General features: G+C 53.7%; 1 protein-coding gene across 7 annotated transcripts in view; it reads right to left on the reverse strand.

The window, feature by feature from the left end:
- PUM1 (pumilio RNA binding family member 1) overlaps nt 1-7674 on the reverse strand; it is a 92071-nt gene extending 84397 nt beyond the window's left edge. For all 7 annotated transcript variants that reach the window (XM_054170380.1, XM_054170375.1, XM_054170379.1 and 4 more), the window contains exons 1-2: nt 7575-7674; nt 1895-2268 (exon numbers count right to left, since the gene is read on the reverse strand). In XM_054170380.1, the coding sequence (XP_054026355.1) occupies nt 1895-2257 (363 nt within the window). In that variant the 5' untranslated portion in view covers nt 2258-2268; nt 7575-7674. The remainder of the gene's footprint in view (nt 1-1894; nt 2269-7574) is intronic.
- Nucleotides 7675-15801: the final 8127 nt, after the last annotated feature.

A 15801-nucleotide genomic window follows, 5' to 3' on the forward strand; every position in this document is an offset into this window, starting at 1 on the left:
TGGGGCAAAACCAGAGAAAGCATCACACAGGACCTTGTGAGTTTAACCCTGCAGGTGTATTTCATCCACGCAACCTGCTCACAAGTGTTCTGCCTCCACAGAACACAGGCACTGTGTCTTTAAGAGTTCATTTAAACTGCTATAAGCTAATGAGTTTTAATTCCATTAAGTGACAGAGTTACCAGTATCACTTCATTCAAGAAGTTGCTATTCCTCAGCTTGATTTCCTGCAGAAACATCTCCTGAGAGCAGGGCAAGCCAGGAAGGACTCTTTTGCTCAAGTAAAAGTTCAAGTCCACTAAAGAATGCGGTAAAAAACAGTTCAAATGCCAGCACCACTGTCAGTGGCTGCAGAATTTGGGTGTCTCCTCTCTGCCCCCTCAGTCTCCAGTGAGATTTGCTGTCTTTCCTTTTCAGAGAAAGCCAGACAATAGCTTGAGTTGGAGAAAAAAGGCCTGAAGAACTTTATGACATTCATTTTAATGCATGAAGTCATCTTTCCACAGAAGGTCCAAACACCAGCAGGTCCTGCCTAAAGATCTCCATCCCCACCAGACCCTGGGACAGCTTTCATCTCCAAAACCTGCAAGCTGCAGCCCCTCAGACATGTCTGCTACTCACACAACTAAGATCTCTTCCATCAGTGTCCCCTGAAACAAGTTTTACATTTAGCAACTGAAAACTCTGGACATTAAGAGAAAAGTTGCATCTCATTTCCATGCAGTCCTTTCCTTTAAGGCAATAACTGCACCGAACACTGTGCTGCCACAGAAGGGAACAACCACAGTGCTCCTCCAGCTACTCAGTTCACATTGCAGGATTTTATGTGATTTTTTTTCTTCCAGAACAACTTAACAGGGCACTTGGGTTTACTGCTTTGTTGATGTACACACTGACTTCAGCGAGGTTGCAAAATTCACTGCAATGTTTGCTTTTAAATGGTCTGGATGGCAACACATCCCCTGGGGAGGCTGGGCAAAGGAACAAGGACTAGTTCCCTTTCATTTGAGAAACTGGAGGCCGGAGATACTCATAAGGGTTGCAAAAGCTTTGTGTCTGCTGCTCTGACAGCATCTGTGGGAATCATTCCTTTCTTAAACATGCTTACAGTGAAGCTGTGCTCTCTCAGCAGAGGAAGCACTTCTCCTTTGAGGAGCTCCTCACGGGTCAGAGCCAGCCAGCCCCAGTGAGTCATGCACTCGTTTCACTCAGCGCATCTGACAATGCAGCTCCTGAAAAGGCTGCTAGTAAACACTGCCACCAAGACACGGCTGGGCCCACTACCCTGGCTAAACCTGAAGTCACTGCCAGAAGTGAGCTGGGTGGCTAAAAACACCGTTTCATAGCATTATTAAGGTAGCTCTCAGGTCAGCTAAGCACATTAATAGCTCCTTCCCCTCCCAATTATAACTCAAAAAACCCAACCCAAACCAAACAAGCAAAGAAACCCAGGAAAACACATTACCAGCAACTTCCAGAGCTGTGTTTTTCACTACTGGGAACGGTGAGAGCCCAACCTACATCATTGGCAGTTTTGTAATACCATTACATAAGAATTATTTAACCACAGCACCAGCTCTGAAAGGCAGCAGCAGCCACTGCCACGCTGCTCCACACAGCCAAAACAACAACAAAAATCAATAAAAGGCAACGATCAACATTCAACTGTCAAGGGAGTGGACTGGGGTTTCAACACCCTCCAGAGAAGAAACATTTCAGCTTAAAACAACCAAGGCCCCACGATCCTGAAAAGAGAAAACAAAAAGTAAACCCCTTGCCATTTCCCACCCGCACCACAACCTGCTGGAGCCTGGAAAAGTGTCATTACAAGCAACTAGCACAAGCCCAAAGCATTCAACGTGTGGAGTTTGGAAACATGGAACTGGTTTTTTACCTGATGCTCTGCATGAATGTTATCCCCAGTAGGCCAACGATGTTTGCTGTTATTATAGCCGCCTCCACCACTTCCTCCTCCCCCAAGCTGCTCACCATGCTGCCTCTGGAAGAAGTAATCCACCATAGCGTCGTCCTGGGAGCGGCCTGCGACCCCGATGGACCCAGGAACAGGGCTGGAGTGTGTCCCTGCTGCAAGTGCCTGGTTTGCAGCTGGCTGTGGCTGAGCCTGGGACCCTGTTCCAGATGTCAGTACAACAGGCATGGTGGGATTAGCTGTATCTTGAGCGTGCTGCTTCAGGTGGGGGCTGAACGAGTCCTGCCAGAGTACTGCTTTTCTCTTCAAAACACACGCAACGCTCATTCCACCAGCACCTATGGAGGGGAGAGGCCAAGGGAGAGAAAGAAGGAAAAGAAAGCATGAACTGGGGCTCTTTAGTCTTGAGAAGGCTGAGAGGGGATCTTATTAATTTCTAGAAATATCTGAGAGGTGGGTGTGAAGATGAAGGGGGTCAGGCTCTCTTCAGTGGTGCCCAGCAATAAGACAAGGAACAACAAGTACAGGATGGAACACAAGAGGTTCCACCACAGCATAAATAAAAACTTCCTTGGTGTGAGGGTGCTGGAGTCCTGGAGCAGGCTGCCCAGAGAAGTTGTGGAATCTCCTTCGCTGGATACTTTCAAAACCCACCTGGATGTGTTCCTGTGTGACCTGCCCTAGGTAATCCTGCTCTGGCGGGGGGTTGACTCAATCTCCAGAGGTCCCTTCCTACCCCTAACATTCTATGAGTCTTTGATTCTATGAAATCATGAACTCTGCCTCTGTTTTCTGGGAAGAATGAAGCCTCTGTTTATCATTCCACAAGAATCAATCAGTTTCAAGTGCAGAGTCTTTTGTATGTCGGTTTTAAAACACTAAGTCTAAATCTGACATCTGTAATTCTATCAGTGATTGGCTCCAATTCCTTTCAGGACAAGAATGAGGATGCCACAGCCCTGAAGAAGGCTGCCCAGAGAGGTGGTGAAGTCTCCTTCTCTGGAGACTTTCAAAACCTGCCTGGACATGCTCATGTGTGGCCTGCCCTAGGCGATCCCGATTTGGCACGGGGTTTGGACTCCAGAGATCCCTTCCAACCCCTACCATTCTGTGATTCTGTGATCTCCAGAGGCCCCTTCCAAGCCCCAACACACTCTGTGCTCATGACTCTGTGAAATCCCCACAGGTTTGGCTTTACATCTTAAATAACACACCCATCTTGAGACTGGCAGGGCAACACCACGATGCCAGATCTGATGATTTTAACACAGTTATTTGCTCCATTAACCCAGCAACTAAAATATCATAGGGGAAAAAAAAAGAGAGAGAGAGAGCTAGCCAAAAATGTCACATTTTGTGCTGCCAAGAGTTAGCAGTAAAGGCAAGATTCATGCAAGGTACCCATTAGAACCACATCAAAATGGCAATTTATGCAATGGACAAAGCCCCAGCTGGAGCACTGCCATGGAGAACGGCTGGAAAAAGCTCCCAAAGAAGCCAGGGGAAGACAGATTCCACCACCAGAGCCTGTTGTGCTTGTTTACAGCCCACGAATTAGGAGGCAGATCTTCAATCAATACACCAGTCCCTCTGTATCACAATGTGTCCACTCAGTCACACAAAGCATCAAAGCAACAGGGCTTTTTTTTTCCCCAAAATGCAAGCTTTAAATTGTAGAAGATCATCTGGAGACCTTAAAGATCATCTAGTTTCAAATCCCCTGCTATGGACAGAAACGCTTCACTTCCTACCAGACCAGGTCGCTCAGAGCCTCATCCAACCTGCCTCTGAACACTTCCAGGCCTGAAGCCTCCAAAACTTCCCTGAGCAACCTGTTCCAGTGCCTCACCACCTTCATGGAAAACAGCAGAAACACACTGGATTCGTGCTTCTGCTGTTAATAAACTCCCAAACACAATGAGCACTCTTCCTGCAATATTCAGAGGTGGCTTTGGCCATGCGATGGTAAAACACACCCGCACGTTCAGTGTGAGATTCCCTGGAGAATGGGCAGCTAACCTCTTGGTGCCTTGGGATCTTGGCAGAACCTTCCAGAGCTGGAGCTGCCAGCAGCACTGGTCCCACTCTTGACAGCACCAGGGGAGAGCTGGACAAGTCATAAAGCCCGTTCAACACTGAAATACCCCAAGGCTTTGAACAGACCCAAAATCATCTGCAGGCAAAAGGACAACTGGCAGCAACTCACTGATTTACTATCCCCAAACAATTTAAGAGCATCACAGAATCACTTTGCTTGGAAAAGACCTTCAAGCTCACTGAGTCCAATTATTCTCTAACTCTCCATCCCGGCAGCACTAACCCACAGAGGTTTGTTTGTTGTTTTCACACACCGCTATGGGCTGATGCTGAGAGCAACAAACACCTTACACGTGTGAACACCAAAGCGTCTCCCCGGTTATGTAAGGTCCAGCCCATGCAGAGCACACACAAATCCAAAGCGGTTCCCAAAGCCCAGGATGGCCAGAATCACTGTTTTTCAGAAGATCACTGAGTTTATGGCTTCAGTTACCAAAGGCAACCCCACAAAGGATGACACTGGGGTGGGAAAACCTCACAGACTTTCACCACAGCCGCACACCAGCCTCAAAACGCTTTTACTCTGGTACCTTGGTGGCTGCAAACCTCAGCCCTGATCCTGACAGTAGCTCACAGGGCCTACAAGGCAGCTGTGCTCCTCCCCTGCTCAGTCGCTCTGAACAACAGGCAGCTACTACAGGCAACTTCCAAGAACAATATCCTAACAGCAAAGAGAGAAAAATGACACCCAAAGAAAAACCCCAAATGCCATCTTTCATTAAACTGTGTCAGGCCTGTCCCATTAACAGAGAACAGGGTTAACATTCGGGGGAAATACCTGCAAGAGCTGCAGAGGTGAGATTATTTGAATTGCCCCTGTAATACATTTGTTCACATTTGTTCCAAGGCCACATAAACAACAGCTCCACAGGGCACTGTAGAGACCTCCACCAGCAACACTCCACACACCTCACTCCTCTGTCTTCCAGAAGACCTGCAAATCACTGAACCTTCCCCAAATCCTTTGTGAAACACTGTGACAGCAACCTGGCATTACTAAACCTTCACTGATTTATACCACAATACTGCCAGTGAATGGCATTTCCCCTTAGTTTCACTTTAATAAACGTCACCAAAATCCTTCAGCAGCATAAAATGAAGCAATAAAGCTCCTCTATGTAGTAAGGAGGAAAAAATTAACTACCAGTAAAACATTCACATATCAGAAGTTGAGGTGTGTATTAATTGCAGACAGTAAAATCTGAGGAGGGGGCTTACAAGTTATCTCAGGGCAGGCTTTAAAACTCCAGGAAGATACTATGAATGCAGAGGGAGTTTCAGGTATCTCTGCATGGGACAAGCTCTGTTCCCAGCACAAACACACTGCACAAAGTGGCTGGTGGCAGCTGCACAGCCCCTACTGTCCTCCCTCAGAAGGCTGTGAGCATTCTCTGCTCACTCAAATTAATTCCTGCTTTCATTTCCGTGCACATCATTAATAACAGCGTTAGGATAAGATTTGGGGGCTTTGAAGCTCTAGAAAACTTCAGTCACCATACTACAAAGAAGCACACCAAGTGCCTCCTGCTCCCAGGCGCTTCCTCTTCGGTCTGCCACAGGCGAGGCAGCTCCCAACACCAGCAGAAAACTTGGCAAAGGCGACATTTTGAAAGGGAGCAAAAGGGAAGGCAGCATTCTGGGTAGTTCAAGTTTAGTCGCAGGCCGTGTTTTGATGGCAGGGCCGAGTGAACCGCAGCCGACAGCTGAATCCTGTCATTCAGCCCCGACGGAGCATCCGAAATATGGGAAGTCACCTACACAAGGCACAGGCAGGAGCCAGCTGCGAGGCTCACGCTGCTCAGGGCCACGAGGATCCTTTTCATTCCCAAGTTCTTCTTTCAAACACAGAATACACTTCGCCGAGGTAAACTGTTTGCCGGGAAGGGTTAGCTATTTACAAACAAAGGTTTAACACGCTCAAAGCTTCTCTTTCCCCCCCACCAATAAAAACACCTCGTGTAAATAAACCCCTCTGTGTTATCACCATGAGCAAAATCCTTTCGATTATGGGACGCTCCCCAGGCAACAAAAACTTGGGAGCCATCCCCAAAGCGAGTCTGAAGCAAGACGCTGAAGCAGGAGGCTTTAATCCGAGGAGAGCACAGCTCTGCACACAGAGCTTGCAGCTTATTCCAACATTCACAGAACTGTTTGGGTTGGAAAAGACCTCTAAGATCACCGAGTCCAACCATCGACCTAACTCCAGCACGGCCATCAAACCGCATCCCAAAGTGCCATGTCCACACGTTTCTTGAACACCTCCAGGGACGGTGACTCCTCCCCAAAATAACAGAATAGAACGAAAAAAAAAAAATCAGTCAGCACACGACGCGCAGCTCCCAAAGTTCAAGCACAAAAGAGAAGAGTTTGGGATGCGGGGTGTTGGGGGCGGGGGGAGGGAGTTTTGTTTGGGAAGTTGGCCTGGCGATGGAAGCCCAGCCATTGTTCGCCAGCGCTGTGGCCTACAAGAAGTTTTAAGGCTACAGCCGGTGTTTTCCCGCAATCCCGGAGAGAGGCGGCGGGAAGAGAGGGAAGTGGGCACCCACCGAACGCCTCCACCATCACCAGAACCCAGAGGGACGAACGCGACCCCTTGCCCCTCACCCTCCCATCCTTTCCTCTTCATAAAGGAAATTCCTTACTCATGATCTGGCTAATGAAATCGCGGCTCGGAACAAACTTATTAAACATTGCCCAGGAAAGGGGAAAAAAAAAAAAAAAAGGAAAAAAACCCACCAAACCAAAACAACAATAAAAACAAATAACCGAGGATGTCGCAGGCTGGGACAAGAGACAGGCTCTGAAAATCCCAAGCGTGGCATGAAAAGGGCTAAACGCTGGTATTGCACCAAAAGGAGATAAAACCAAAGCGGAATCAGCCCCCCCCACTCCCCAAACACAACACCCCAGGGTCACCCAGCACATCACAAAGTATTGTCTGCATTTTCCCGATCCCCCACTTTCTAGGCACCGTCCCCCTCCCCTGCCAGGAACCTCGATCCCCTCCCCAACCCCGCCGAGACCCCTCCGAGGCCAGGGTGGTGATGGAACCCAGCCACCCCCCCACACCACCGCGGGGCCGGGCCCCCCGGGGCAACAAAGCGGAGCTTCGGCTCTCCCCGGCAAGACGGCCCGGGCCCCTCCTGGGAGAAGAGGGAGCCCCGGGGAGGACCCACCGCGACAGGCCAGGCCCGCGGGGGGCGCAAGCGGGGGGCGCCCGGCCGGGATGGGCCTGCGGCCCCCAACAATAACAACCCCCCCCACCTTCTCCCTACCCGCCGGGACGCGGTGGCGAGAGGCCCGGAAGCCTTCACGGGAGGCGAGGGCCCACCGTGCCCCCTCTCCCCGGTAACAATAGGGGCCAGGCCCCGGTCCCCCGAGCGCCGACAAGAAGCCGGGCGGGAGAGCCGGGCGCCAGCGCCCCGCCGCCGCTGGCCTTCGGGGCGGCCTGGCGCCGCTCCGCCCGTTCCCCCCACCAATATGGCCCCATCGGCGGCTCGGCTGGGGTGCGCGGCGCGTGGAGGCCCGCTCCGGTACCGGTACTCACGGGCGGAGCGGTAGGATGAAGACGGATCTCGGCCCCCCCCCAGGCCGCTCGCCGCCTGCCTCTCCCCCTGCCTTTCACTCCGACAACATGGCGGCCCGGCGGGGACGGGCGCCGCGCTGCACGCCGGGAAGGCGAGGCCGCTCCAAGCGGCGCCGGGCCGCCGCTCCCCGGGCCGGGACGGGCCCTGCCCGCGGCCCCTTCCCCCCAGCCGGCCCGCCCTGCACTGGCCCTACAGCACCGCGGGGGGGCCCCGGCCGTGCCCGGCTCCCTCCTGAGCGGCCCTTTGCGGGCGCCGCCGCTCCCCGGCCAGGCCCAGCTGGGTCGGAGCCAGGCCCTGGCTGGGGCCCTCAGGCTGTGAGCGCAGCCCCTTCCCCAGCCGGGCTGAGAACACAGGCCGTCCTCAGCTCCAGGCAGCCGCCATCAGCCCTCCCTTGGCTAACGGGGCTGTGACTGAGTGCCCGCCGCAGCCAGCTCCCGCTGGGCACCGCCGAGCCCGCGGTGGGGACGCCGTGGAGCCAGCCCCCTGCCCCGGCAGCAGCCCCCATGCCGGGGCCTGCGCGCACAAAGGCGATGGAGAACGGCTCCAGTGGCAAGAAGCGCAGGGGGGAAGAGCGGCTTTCCCCTCACGCTGTGCCCTTCCAAGCCCAGCACCAGCAGCAGAGCACAATTCTGGGCTGCTTTCCCTTCGTGCCCTTCCCTTGCTCCGCTCCCCTACAGGTGGCTTGGCAGTGCTGGCTCAGCGGCTGGACTCCAGCATCTTACAGCTCTTTCCCAGCTCCTTCCCAGCCATAACCAAGCTGTGAAAGCCAGGGCCGTGGGGAGACTACAGAGCCCAGCGTGCGCCGCTCCAGCGCCGGCCAGGCTCCCGGTCTGGCCATTACAACAAAGCGCTGTACGCTGGGAGCCGTAGTTCCAGCCGTAACACCTCCATGTTAAAGGGACAGCTCGTTCCCCAGCAGCCACCGCTCGTTTTCTGCTCCTGTGTTTTAGGGGGGGTGGGTTAGCACCTGCACTCAACATTTAAATGCCATCTTTTCGCTCCCCCTTGGCCAGGTGAGAAAGCACACGCGAAGCCCAGGAGGAAAGCGTTGCACAGGGAAGCAGCTCGGGGCATGCCCTCACATGCAGGCAGAGAGCAAAACAAGCAGCAGCCCAGCGCGGTGTCTGCTGCCTTTCAAAGAGCTTTGGCAGGCCACGGCATCCCACGGAGCTCGACAAGAGGTTTCCCTCAAGTCTGAGCTTTTCCCAGGTCGTGGTTCTAGGTACAAGAAGTTGCTCCACGCCCGGTGGAGCATTAAAGCACAACCTGGCTGTGTGGCTTGCATCCATTTTCTCCCCCAAGGGCTGCTGGGTGTCTCTGCTGCCACGCTGCCTCTTTCTGGTGCTCAGGCCACCCCGGAGCCTGCAGCCGTGCCAGCCAGGGCTTGTGGGGAAGAGAGGCCTCACCTGGCCACCCTCCTGATCAGTGAAGAGACAGAGCTCGTGGCTGCAGCCTGGGAGGTGCTCCAGGCTGGCCATGACAACTTCAGAACTAACAGCGAGCAAAGGCTTTTGCTGTCGATACCAGGTTTTAAGCCAAGCCTTGCAGAGCCACCCAAATCTTCCTTCAATCAGCCCCAGCATGGCTTATTTGACCTGGCAGACTCCCACTGTGATAAACTCTGCTCTGCTGGGCTCAGCTGCAACGTGTTGCCCAAAGGTGTGTGGCACTTGGGCCCTGCCAGGCCCTGAGCACCCCACAAACAGCTGTGGCATGGATCCTGTGCAACAGGTAGCTCCTGTTGGTGATGTCTGGCTGCCTCCAGGCTCTTCACTGGATGAGGAACCTCAGCAGGTTCTTCTGGCCAGCATCCCTCATGAAGATGCAGCTCATTCTGCCAAGCTGTGCTGCCCTGTTAGCAGGAAACCGTCTTGGTGACACAGTCAGCCCATCAGAAGCACACTTGGGTGGTGAAGCTGGATCAATTCTCCACCTTCCAGGGGGTAGAGCCGAAAATCTGACTCTGCTGTGCCATGGTGGACCATGCAACATCCCCAAAACACCGCTGGTGTGAGCAAGGCGTGGAGAGGGAGAGAGGTGATTAGTAAAACTGTGTCCTTTTGACACTGGAGCAAATAAATCTGTCCAGGCACCCTTTCTCCTTTGATTGCATTCCCCACCAACTCCTGAACATCCAGGGCCAATAGAAGGCTTCAGTGGTGACAAATATCTGGGCAGGCTTGAGAGGTCAGGAGCTGTTTCCCACACCATATCTTTGCTGTGGAGCCTGGGGGAAGGAGGTCTGGCAGGTCCCTACCTGCTTTTGCTGGCCAGCTATTGGGGTGCTGTGCTTGCAAACTGGCAACCTCAGCACCCCACCTTGCTGGTGGGGCTGCCTGTTCCCCCAGCTATCTTACTGGTAGTGGCACAGAGCTTCTCGAGCAGCACTGACCCTCTGCTGTGAGCCAGAGATAACAGCTTCTCCGTGGTGGGTTGCAGCACACACCCAGGCTGCTTGCTGACACCAGAAACATGGTTTGTGTTAATTATCCCTGGGATAATTACATTTGTGCTGGTGTAATGAGGGGGGAAGGGATGGAGTCGTCCTGCAGATGAAGTGTGAGTGGTTAGAACCTGCTTCAGCCAGTGAGTTTATTTGGTTTAGGAAGAAAGGGGCAGGGAAATGGCACGTGGGGACATGCAGCCCTGTGGCTGTGGTACTGTGCTGGAGTTTGGGTCTCACCTCTGCCCCTCCATCAGCCTCTTCTGCCTCCCACCTTTGGCCCCTCAGACCTTGTCTGAGCTCCCAGCTTGTTGAAATCCATGAAAATCTAGTGGAAAACCTTGCTGCTCCAGAGACTGCAGGAAGTACAGGCAGTAAAACAACTTCTACCTCCATGAGAAAAACCTTCTGGAGGTGGAAATGTCGGGGTTTTTTGTCTCCTTGTTGGCCATCAAGGACAGGCCCAGCTCCCCAGCTCACCCCATACCAGGTCCTAGCATAAATTATCCCGGGCTTCATCCTCAATCTGCAAAGAGGAAAAGATGCCTCCAAAAGTTGGCTGGTGACCTCCTAACCTCCAAACGACTCTCATACAAGCACCCTTGTCCCTTCATTGACCACAGAAGGGGCTTCAGTCAACTGCACTCCTCATGAAAGAGGAAAGTTGCATGCCCAAAGTCTGCATGTCCTGTGTGCAGGAAGGCAGCTGGCAAAGCCACACCACCTGTCCCATGGTTGGGAAACAGATGTGCCAGCCTTGGAGACATGGATTCATCAGATGGTTTGGATTGGAAGGGGCCTTAAATATCATCTAGCTAACCCCCTCTGTGATCAGCAGGGACATCTTCCACTACAGCAGGTTGCTCAGAGCTCACTTGGAAGGGTTCCAGGCCTCTTCCACCTCTCTGGGCAACCTGAGCAGGGTCTCACCACCCTCAGTGTCAAACATTTCTCCCTTCTCTCCACTCTGAGTCTTCCTCTTTCAGTTCAAACCATCACCCCTTCTCCTGTCACAACAGACCCAGCTCAAAAGTCTTTCCCCAGCTTTCTGATCAGCCCTTGAAGCACTGAAAGGCCACCAGAAGGTCTCCCTGAAGCCCTTCCTTCCCTAGGCTGACCAAGTCCAACTCTCTCAGCCTGGCCTCACAGCAGAGAGCTTCCAGCCCCCCCAGCATTGCTGTGGCCTCCTCTGGCCCTGCTCCAACAGCTCCCTGTCTGTGCTATGCTGAGGACTCCAGCACTGCAGGGAGGGTCTCAGCAGAGCACAGCAGAGGGGCAGAATCCCCTCCCTGCCCCTGCTGCCAATGCTGCTGGAGATCAGCCCAGGACAGGCTGGGGCTGGGCTGGCAGTGCTCGGTGCCAGCTCATGTCCAGCTTTGCGCCCCCAAATCCTCCACTGGGCTGCTCTCCATCCAGTCAGGAATGCCTTCCTTTGAATCCTGTGGATGTCCTCTGCTGTCATCCCTCCAGTTTGCCTCAGCTCATAAAGCCACCACAGACAAAGACAGCCAGAGGCAAGCAGTGTAAAATGCCCTGGAGAAGTGGAGATAAATCCAGGATGCATTTCTGGGATCAAGAGTGGGTTAAACCCATGATGAGAAGGGACATACAGGACTTCTTCTGACTCTTATGTGACCCAGAAAGTATTTTCCACAGAAACCAGGAAGCAAGAAAGGTCACTAGCACACAGGGCTGAGTGTTGCTAGGAAGGATCCTTGAGTGCCCCTCTACCACCCCACTGACAGAGTTTATTAACCAGAAGATGGTTGAGAAACCCACAACCAGGCAGCCACGCAATCAACTGTCAGCAGCTGTGAACCAGGAAAAGGGAAATTCTTGTTTGTCTGCAAACCACAGGGGTTTTCCCCTGGACCTCACTGCTTAGATGTCTCTCCTCAGTGAGGAGTGGAGCTGAGCCCCACTCCACATCCCTGCTTTTTCATCAGCCTTTGTAACCAGCTAGCAAAGCCTAGGGGACAGGAGCAGGACAGCAGAGCTGCCGAGAAAGCAAGAGCTCTGATAGATCAGAGAGCCACAGAATGGGTTAGGTTGGAAGGGACCCCAAAGATCATCCAGTTCCAACTGCTTGCCATGGGCAGGGACACCTCCCACCAGCACAGGCTGCTCAAGGTCTCATCCAACCTGGCCTTCAACACCTCCACGCAGGGGGCATCCACGACCTCCTGGGGCAACCTGTTCCAGTGTCTCCCCACCCTCATCCTAAAGAATTTCTTCCTCTTCTCCAGTCTCAATCTCCCCTCTCCCAGCTCAAAGCCATTGTCCCTCATCCTGGCACTCCCAGCCCTTATCACAAGTCCCTCCCCAGCTCTTCTGGAGCCTCTTCAGGTACTGGAAAGATGTTCTAAGGTCTTCCCGGAGCCTTCTTTTCTCCAGGCTGAACATCCCCAGCTCTCCCAGCCTGTCCCCATAAGGGAGGTTCTCCAGACCTCTAATTGTTGTCATGGTCTCCTCTGGACCCTCTCCAGCAGCTCCAGGTCCTTCTTGTGCTGGGGGCCCCAGAACTGGAGGCAGTGCTGCAGGTGGGGTCTGAGCAGAGCAGAGCAGAGGGGCAGAATCCCCTCCCTGTGCTGCTGCTCTCCCTGCTCTGGCTGCAGCTCAGCACACAGCTGCCTGCTGGGCTGCCAGTGCCCATTGCTGGCTCCTGGGGAGTTTGTCATCAACTGACACCCCCAAGGCCTTCTCCTCAAGACTGTTCTCAAGCCACTCCTCACCCAGCCTCTATTTGTGCTTGGGATTGCCCTGCCCCAGGTGTAGATGCTGATGGAGAAATGAAATGAGCTCCTGGGATACAAGCAGCCATCTCTGCTCAATGGCCCCAGGTGGTGCTGTGCTGTGGGGGGTCAGCAGATGGGTTGAGTGCAACCATTGGAGAAGATGGGGTCCAAAAAATCCTGATCCTATGGCTCAGCAAAGCACCTGTGTGAGGAGAATTCAGGTGGTGGCACCTGCATCCTAAGAAGGAGGTGGCAGTGGCATCCCTGCTGTGTGCAGGCTGCTAGCAGTGCCCAGCTGGCAGGTAGCTGGTAGGCTCTAGGGCTGCTCTTGGCCAGTGCTTGCCAAGCCACAGTGGAGCCTTGTCCCTGCTCAGGGTGTCCCACTCACAGTGGCTGTCCTTCCAAATGTGTCCCAGGAGGGCCAAAGCCTGGAGAGTCAAAGGCTTTGTATCTGTGTAGGGTCACTCCACAGTCCAAGCCAGATCCTTACACCTATCCACCTCTCTTCTCTGGGCCCTAGGAGGGTACAGACACCCACCAAGAGCTCGAGGATGGAACACTGGGGTCCCTCTATTGTTGGTACCCCACCAGTGAGGCAGGTAAGTGCTGCCTGGGGACATTTCATGCTTACTGGTGGCACACTGTCTGCTTCTGCTGTCACTGGTAGGTGCCATGCCACCTCCTTGACAGGTGCTTTTGAGATCCCCCTTAGAATCACAGAGTCATTTGGACTGGAAAAGATCTTTCTGATCATCAAAGCCAATCAGCAGCCCAGCACTGCCAGCTCACCACTGAACCATGTCCCTCAGCACCACATTTACACCGGTTTTGAACACTTCCAAGGATGGGGACTCCATCCCTGCCCTGGGCAGCCTGGGCCAGGGCTGGACATCCCTTTGGGGGTAAAAGTCGTTCCTGATGTCAAATGTAAATCTCCCCTGGGGCAAATGAGGCTGCTTCCTCTTGTTCTATCTCTTGTTTTATCCCTGACACTCACAGAAGGTGATGAGGTGCAGCCCAACCCCTTGTGGTGAAGCAGCCAAGCTGGAGCAGGTGGTGAGGATGGACACAGCTCCTCTGGGCTCTGATGGGACAGAGCAGCCTGGGGACCAGAACACCCCAGTCCCAGGGTCAGAAGTTTCTAATGCCAACCTAAATCTCCCCTGGAGCAACTTGAGGCCATTGCCTCTCATCCTATCACTTGTTACTAGAGAGACCAACCCCAGCCTGGCTCCAACCTCCTTTCAGGGGGCTGTAGAGAGCTAGAAGGTCTCCCCTCAGCCTCCTCTTCCGCAGACTGAACAGCCCCAGGTCCCTCAGCTGCTCCTCTAGACCCTTCTTGGGGGACATGCCCACACCATGTGTCACCCCAGTTTCTAATCCCTGGCTCTCTACAGCAGGAGGCTGATTCCTGTTTCCCCCTCATTTGCTGTCATCAAACACATCAAGGCTGGGGCTTCTCGACAGGCAATTACGTGACTAAGCCCTTTGGAAGGTCACTACCTCCTCAGGCTGCTTGATGACTTCTTGCAGTCCCAGAGCCTGAGGGTGTTTTTTGGGGAGCTATTTCCTTCTGCCAGCTCCATCTTTCCCCTTTGCATTGCATCAGCTCTTCCTCCCTGCTGGAAAACACACCAGAGGAATGCTCTGACTTTCTCCTGCCTCCCCAGCATCTCCAGAGCTGGGCTGAGCTGGAGCACAGTGTGGAGACCAATGGATCCTTCCCCTGCAGACAGAGCTATTTATGGTACCAGCTGCTGCTGGGGCATGCACAGTGGGTTTGTATTACCCACTCTGGAAATGTATAGGCTGTGTCTATAGGGGCAGGTGGGCATGGCAGCGATGCTCAGACAGGAGCAGGGCCATCAGTGGTGACCTGGCAAGGGACTGGGCAGCCAGAAGGTTCTCCCAGTCCCCATCCCCACTTCTGGTTTGCTCCCAGCTTTTTCATACCCTATTCTTTGGGTTTAGTTTGTCTGATTTCCTCTTTTCCTTGTCACCCTGAATCATAGCATAATAAAATGGTTTAGGTTGGAAGGGACCTCAAAGCTCATCCAGTTCCAACCCCCTGCCATGGGCAGGGACACCTCCCACCAGCCCAGGTTGCTCAAGGCTTCATCCAGCCTGGCCTTGAACACCTCCAGGGAGGGGACAGCCACAACCTCCCTGGGCAACCTGTGCCAGTGTCTCCCCACCCTCACTCTGAAGAATGCCTTCCTAATCTCCAGTCTAAAGCTCCCCACCCTGAAGAGGGTGACAAGATGCTGCTGCTGCCAGGCCCTCATGGTGGCCCCCCGGGGCCCTCCCTGGAGCCCAGCTATCTGCAGGCTGCACCTTCCAGATGTGTTTCCTGTTATGTTCCCAGTCAAGACAAAACCACAACCCAACAAATTGTCACTGTTAGGTGAACACCAGCCTGGCTGCAGACAGATCTGGCCAGCTTTAGGAAGTACTAGTGATACATTTCCCTGCTGAACCTTCACTCAGCCCCTTACCCAGGGGCTTTGTGCTCCAGCCTTTAATCACAGGTTCACAAATCAGCCCTTTCCCACAGCATCCAGGCTCTTCTCCAGGCTGAACAGCCCCAGTTCTCTCAGCCTGTCACCACAGGGGAGGTTCTCCAGCCTCTGCTCATCTTCATGGACTCCTCTGGACCCTCTCCAGCAGCTCCAGGTCCTTACAGAATACAGAATTAAGCAGGTTGGAAAAGATCTTCCAGACCATGGAGTCCAACCTACCACCCAACACCATCTAATCAACTCAACCATGGCACCAAGTGCCTCATCCAGCCTTATTTTAAACACCCCCAGTGATGGTGACTCCACCACCTCCCTGGGCAGCACATCCCAATGGCCAATCACTCTTTCTTCTTGTGTTGGGAGCACCAGAACTGGATGCAGTGCTCCAGGTGGGGGTTCAGGAGAGCAGAGCAAAAGGGGGGAATCACCCAGGGTGCTCCAATCCCCTCAGCATCTCTGTAGCCTCTGCTGGATTCCCTCCAGAAGTTCC

Source organism: Dryobates pubescens, chromosome 20 (genome assembly GCF_014839835.1).
Source record: "Dryobates pubescens isolate bDryPub1 chromosome 20, bDryPub1.pri, whole genome shotgun sequence".
Lineage (NCBI taxonomy): Eukaryota > Metazoa > Chordata > Aves > Piciformes > Picidae > Dryobates > Dryobates pubescens.